The sequence below is a fragment of the Bidens hawaiensis genome, unplaced genomic scaffold, assembly GCF_021521415.1.
Source record: "Bidens hawaiensis isolate Kalapana, Puna unplaced genomic scaffold, B.hawaiensis_p1.1 tig00008762_1, whole genome shotgun sequence".
NCBI classification, from domain to species: domain Eukaryota; kingdom Viridiplantae; phylum Streptophyta; class Magnoliopsida; order Asterales; family Asteraceae; genus Bidens; species Bidens hawaiensis.
In genome coordinates this window covers 257,544-264,588 of record NW_027491632.1, presented here as the reverse complement: position 1 = coordinate 264,588, position 7,045 = coordinate 257,544, and the positions used below count along the sequence as shown (strand labels likewise).

The 7,045-nt window shown below is 44.3% G+C and overlaps 1 protein-coding gene across 1 annotated transcript; it reads left to right on the top strand.

Annotated features, from left to right (window-relative positions):
- Window positions 1-1,644: 1,644 nt before the first annotated feature.
- On the top strand, window positions 1,645-3,502 carry LOC143529902 (uncharacterized). The gene is made up of 2 exons (XM_077025586.1): window positions 1,645-1,763; window positions 1,993-3,502. Exon 2 carries the CDS (start codon window positions 1,996-1,998, stop codon window positions 3,325-3,327), a length of 1,332 nt encoding a protein of 443 aa, XP_076881701.1. The 5' UTR covers window positions 1,645-1,763; window positions 1,993-1,995; the 3' UTR covers window positions 3,328-3,502.
- Window positions 3,503-7,045: the final 3,543 nt, after the last annotated feature.

Genomic DNA, 7,045 nt, shown 5'->3' with positions numbered 1-7,045 from the left:
GTTTTTAGAACACTAGTCAGGATTTTCTGTGACGCACACCTTTTTCTCGGATCTTTTTGGTTATCTTCGCAAACAGTGAGTTTCACGTCCCCTTTTTACTCTTTTTAAACGCTTTTATTTGGGGGAGGTAACATACTCCAACGCTGTAGATTTTGTTTAGTTTTTATATATCACTTGTAAGGCTAAGTGACAAACAAACCAACCAAAGTCCTTCATAACATCGAACCGGTTAATATTTGTATAATAGCGAGTCACTGTTGAGTAGTACTACTGGGTTTGACAAACCCCACCCAACTCTAAACTCGACTGTAGGTCGAGTGGGTGTAATTTTGGCTAACACATTACCATGGTCATGGTTGACATGGTGGCAAGGAAATTGATAAAAAGTCAGCTTCGGTGTCGAACACTTAGTAATACTTGTTGATAGGTTAGCTACCTATTGATATATAAATTGACTTAAAACTATCTGGTAACGCAAACGCAAACGCAAAACGTAAACGCAAACGCAAACGCTTTATTAATATAAACTTGTGAACTCACCAACCCTGTGTTGACACTTTTAGTATGTTATTCTCAGGTAGCCAAGGCGGGCGCGCGGTTTAGGACATGCATTCGCTAAACATCATTGTTTTAAAAACTGCTTTTAATTTCTGTCTTGACAACTTGTGTTTTTAAGTCGTCCTATGTGGCGCAACTGTTTTGGTTTACGATTTACGCTTCCGCATTTTTACTTAAGATTTGATGTCTTGGTTGTTTGAAAACTTTATTTTTGGTGTTTGATTATAACTAATGATTCCGATCCTGTTAGTTCACACTCTCTGACGGTAAAACTCCGTTAGTGGATTTTGAGGCTGTGACAGATTGGTATCAAAGCCAGGTTATAGCGAACTAGAATTGCATGCATACTAGACTATAACCGCAACGACCCATTAGTTATAATTATACGCACTGCATATATAAGTATATATATATATATATATATATATATTATATTTAGTCATTCCTTATCTTTATCTCTTTACCTCATTCACTCATACGCGTGCATACACGATTTATCCTGTAGGGATGTCGACGCCATCCTCATCATCATCCGATCAGGTGACTCATGCCCCTGGAAAGGAACCGCAGCTACCTAACTCATCGCCACCCCGAAGAGGTATCGCCTATCTGGAGACATGTACGACGACAACGTTAGCTGGGATTGGTACCCGAGTCTGATCAAGCGTATGGTTTACCGTGAGCAAGTTCCCCCACTACCTCCCCCGGGCTGTCCTATATTCCCCAACACCCTACCACCCATAACCGAACCAATGGAGCGTGTTCTCGCAGCTATCGCTTCCTGTTTAGAACGTGTAGTGGGCATTATGCGCTCGACGAAAGCGAACGTTTCCGGATTGATAAGAGATGGAACCGAGACTAGGGAGGAAATTTCCTGCCTGACTGAAGCTATGAAGGAAGTGCAGGATGCTAACGATCAGCAAATGAAGATAATGAGAAAAATGCAAGCATAGATGATATATTTGCATGATCAACTTCTTAAGGCGAGATCCCTGGCAGCGACAGCTCTAGCTCGTTGTAATATTTTAGAGGCGCAAATTGCTCAGAATGAAGCAGAACCTGAGAAAGAACATGAGGAAGAACCCGAGGAAGATCTCGAGGAGGAACCCGAAGAGGAACCGGAGGAAGAGCCGGCTGAGGAGGAGGCACACTCAGAGGTGTCCTCAGACGATGACATCTAAGAATGATAACACCTAGATGGAGGGGTTGTCTCCATCCAAACTTATATTTTTTCTATGATTTTAAGGATGGATTTTAAATACTTTGTAGCGGATACAATGGTTTTAATCATGAATTATTATTTGGATTATTATATGGTTGTGATGTGATTTTTTATTTCTTTTCTTTTCTTTCTTACCTACCTTTTATTACATGTATGGTGTGTTGCATATGAAACCGAGAATTCATGTCTAACATTTTATGTTGTGATTCTAGGAGATGTCTGGAAGAAACGCTGGTCGTGGTCGCGGTAACATTAACCTAACCGCAGCAGAACTCCAAACCCTATTGAATGACCATGCGGTGGCCGCTCTAGCTGCACATGTTCAGAATCAAGCCGGAGGTCCAGCCGGAGTCTGTACTTTCAAGAACTACCTAGACTGCAAGCCCAATTCGTTTAAGGGCACTGAGGGAGCCATAGGTTTCCTGCGTTGGGCCGAGAAAGTAGAGTCAGCTTTCGAGATGTGTAACTGTCCACCCGCCAGCAGGGTTAAGTTCGTTACTGGAACACTAGAGGATTCTGCCCTCACCTGGTGGAACTCCAATGTGCAAATTCTTGGGTTGGATTTGGCAAACGCTATGAACTGGGAGGAATTCAAGAATATGATGCGAGAAGAGTATTGTCCTAGAGAGGAAATCGCGAAGTTGGAGTCGGAATTTTGGGCGCTGAAAATGGTGGGTTCCGAGATTGAAGCCTACACCACCCGTTCCCATAAGCTAGCAGTGATGTGCCCGCGGATGGTTGACCCGCCAAGTAAGAGAATTGAGATGTATATCGATGGTTTGGTACCCCAGATTCAGGGTATGGTGACGTCTTCCAAATCGGCTATGATTCAGCAAGCGATCCGAATAGCCCACAAGCTAACGGACCAAGCAGTAGCACAAGGTGCGTTACCACCTAGAGGTTCCACCTCTAAAACCCATGATAACACTAGCAATGACAACAACAACAACAACAACTCTGGTAATGGAAAGAGGAAATTTGACAACACCAGGTCCTCGTCATCGAACCCTCCACAGCAACAACACCACCGTAAACCCGAACTCGCTCGGAACTTCAATAATCAGGGTTCCAACAATAACAACAACGGTGGCGGACAGGGTTCGAGTGGCTATGATGGAAAGTACCCGAAATGCAACAAGTGCAACTATCACCATGTTGGCCCATGTGACCGTATCAAGTGTCTGCGATGCGGCAAATTGAATCATCAGGCCAAGGACTGTAGGGGAGACCTAGAGGCTAAGGGTGCTCCTAAACAGCCTACGGCGACTAAAGAGTGCTTTGAGTGTGGTCAAGAGGGTCACTTCAAGAAGGATTGTCCCAAACTGAAGCAAAATGAGAAAAATGGAGGCAACAACAGTGGCGGAAGCAGTGGTAAATGTAGAGCTTTCGTCATTGGGTCGGGCCAGGCCCGCAACGATCCGAATGTGGTTACCGGTAAGTTTCTTGTGAACGACTGTTTTGCTTCTATTTTGTTTGACACTGGAGCTGATAGGAGTTTTGTATCGAAAGCCTTTAGTAAACTCTTAGACTTAACTCCAACCCCTTAGATGCTAAGTTTCCTGTTGAATTAGCTGACGGTAAGTCTATAGAAACAACTCATGTACTAGCGGGATGTAAGTTGAAACTATCGGGTCATACCTTCGATATCGACCTCATACCCTTTACGCTTGGTAGTTTCGATGTCGTTGTCGGCATGGACTGGCTATCTGAGAATAGAGCTGAGATTATATGTCACGACAAGATAGTCCATATCACTACCTCTTCCGGCGAAATCATCTCGATACAGGGCGAGAAGAGCGGCATGACTACAAGCGTCATCACACTCATGAAGGCGCAGAAAGATTTGCGAAAGGACCATCCGGCGATTTTAGCTCATATTGTCGAGAAACCCACGGAGAAGCGAATAGAAGACATACCGATTGTGCGAGATTTTCCGGAAATCTTCCCGGAGGACTTGCCTGGACTACCACCTATTCGACAAGTCCAATTCCAAATCGAATTGGCCCCCGGTGCAGCACCCATAGCCCGAGCCCCGTATCGGCTTGCACCGGCAGAGCTTCAGGAGTTGTCCACTCAATTGCAAGACTTGTTGGATAAAGGTTTTATCCGACCTAGCTCATCACCATGGGGATCCCCTTTCTTATTTGTCCGAAAGAAGGACAGGACTTTCCGCATGTGCATCGATTACCGAGAGCTGAACCAGGTGACGATCAAGAATCGTTATCCCCTACCCCGAATTGATGATCTGTTCGACCAGCTTCAAGGATCGAGTTACTACTCGAAGATCGATTTGAGATCTGGTTACCATCAATTAAGAGTGCGCGAAGAAGACATTTCAAAGACGGCATTCAGAACTCGGTACGGTCACTACGAGTTTTCGGTTATGCCTTTTGGCTTAACCAACGCACCAGTCGTATTTATGGATCTCATGAACAGAGTATGCAAGGCGTACCTCGACAAGTTTGTGATTGTTTTCATTGGTGATATCCTCTTCTACTCCAAGAACAAGACCAACCACGAAGAACACCTGAGGTTGATCCTAGAATTGCTGAAGAAGGAACAACTGTACGCTAAACTCTCGAAATGCGAATTTTGGCTTCGCGAGGTTCACTTCTTAGGACATGTGATCAATGAGAATGGTATCCATGTCGATCCCGGAAAGGTAGCGGCCATCAAAAACTGGGAAGAACCTAAGACTCCGACTGAGGTGCGACAATTCCTAGGACTGGCTGGCTACTACCGACGTTTCATCGAGGGATTTTCAAAGATTGCTCAACCCCTCACCGCATTGACACACAAGGGTACTAAGTACAATTCGGGTGATGCGCAGGAATATGCTTTCCAACTGTTAAAAACCAAACTCTGTAGCACCCCTATCCTAGCCCTTCCCCAGGGAACGGAGAATTTTGAGGTGCATTGTGACGCATTGATACAGGGTCTTGGCTGCGTGTTGATGCAACTCGAGAAGGTTATAGCCTATGCCTCTCGACAACTACGAATCCACGAGAAGAACTACACGACCCATGACCTGGAACTCGGAACTGTGGTGTTTGCTCTTAAGATATGGAGGCATTACTTGTACGGTACCAAGTTTACCATTTATACCGACCACAAGAGCCTCCAGCATATCTACGATCAGAAGGAGCTAAACATGCGTCGGCGTCGTTGGGTCGAGCTACTTAAGGATTATGACTGTGCCATCAAGTACCACCCTGGTAAGGCCAATGTAGTGGCTGATGCTCTCAGCAGAAAAGAAACCGATAAACCTAGACGAGTGTGAGCATTACAACTCACGATTCACGCCAACTTACTTGATCAGATTCGTGATGCTCAACTCGAAGCCTTAAAAGACGATAATCTCCCATCAGAACTCATGCGGGGCATGAACAAGCAACTTGAAACCAAATCGGACGGGGTCCGATATTTCGAAAACCGGATTTGGGTCCCTCGATATGTCAGAACATTCCCTGACACTCCTCTTAACCTCGTACCACTTTCCGGCGCCGCCTTTCCGGCGCCGCCATTGCCGGAAAAACGCGTTTTCACCGGAAAAACGTGTTTTAACTCGTTTTTCACCGTTTTTCATCCCGTTTGATCCAGATCTGAGCTAGGGTGACCCCTAAGCTCATCTTAGGTTCGGTTTATACCTAATTCCACCCGAATCTCATGACTTTAACGATGTAACGGTGTCGGCTTGTTGTTTCGTAACTAAATATAACGAGTTTAAGTTAATAAAACATCATACTGGTATTACCTTGGGTCGGTGCTCGGTTTCCTTCTTGGTTTCGGCTAGAGAAAAGGAAGAACTAGAGAGAAAGCTTAAGTGTGTATTTTGGATGGTGTATGGAATATGTGAAATGAATGATTAATGGATGATTAAAGGTTTATATATTTAGGGATCATGGGCACAAGCCCATGGACTCTACTTCTTTCTTTTATACCCAAAGTCCATAACCCATATCCATTTAACCCAACACTAGCCCAACTCATTTCTATTTATCTAAACCGATAACGACCCACAGTAAAATAGACGTTATATTATTATTATGATCAAAAGTAGGATGTTACAAGTCTTCCCTCCTTAAAGAGGTTTCGTCCCCGAAACCTAACTATTACATAAACAAATTAGGGTAAAACTTGCGCATCTCATCCTCAGCTTCCCAAGTAGCATCTGAACCCTTGCGATGCTTCCATATCACTTTCACTAAAGGTATAACCTTGTGACGAAGTTGCTTCTCCTTGCGGTCAACTATCTCTATCGGTTGCTCAATATAGTTCAACTGTTCATCAACCTCGATATCCATGAATGGCACGTGAGACGTGTCATCAGCTAGACATTTTCTCAGATGAGAAACATGGAAGGTTGAATGAATTCCTTCTAACTCTTCTGGCAAATCCAGCTTATAAGCCACTTCACCTACACGATCTATAATCTTAAACGGTCCAATGTACCTCGGGCTCAACTTCCCTCTCTTTCTAAAACGGATAATTCCTTTCCAAGGCGAGACCTTGAGCATCACATTGTCACCAACGTTAAACTCAATCGATCGTCACCACTTATCGGCATACGACTTCTGTCTGTCTTGAGCCGCTTTCATTCTTGCTTTGATCTGGTCAAACTTTGAAGAAGTTTCTTGCACAACTTCTAGGCTTCCCATCTCTTTCTGGCCAATCTCTCCCCAACACACCGGGGTCCTACATCGTTTACCGTAGAGCATCTCAAACGGTGGCATACCAATACTTTAATGGTAGATGTTGTTATAGGAGAACTCTGCTAGATGCAGATGATCATCCCAACTTCCATGAAAGTCTGAAACACAAGCACGTAACATATCCTCAACGGTTTGGATCGTCCTTTCAGACTGTCCATCAGTTTGAGGATGATACGTCCAACTGATGTTAAATCTCGTTCCCATAGCTTCATGGAACTTCTTCCAAAATCTCGAAGTGAATCGAGTATCTCTATCAGACACGATCGAAAATTGCACTCCATGCTTGGCCACAACCTCTTTTATGAACAAATTTGCTAACGTTTCTGACGAGATGGCCTCTCGTATGGGCAGAAAGTGAGAACTTTTGTTCAAACGGTCCACTATCACCCAGATGGTATCATGATGCTTAGCTGTACGAGGTAGCTTAGTTATGAAATCCATGGTGTTGTGTTCCCATTTCCATTCTGGTATCTCTAGAGGGTGCATCTTTCCATAAGGTTTCCTGTGTTCTGCCTTGACTTGGAAGCAAGTTAGGCATTTACTTACATTCTCT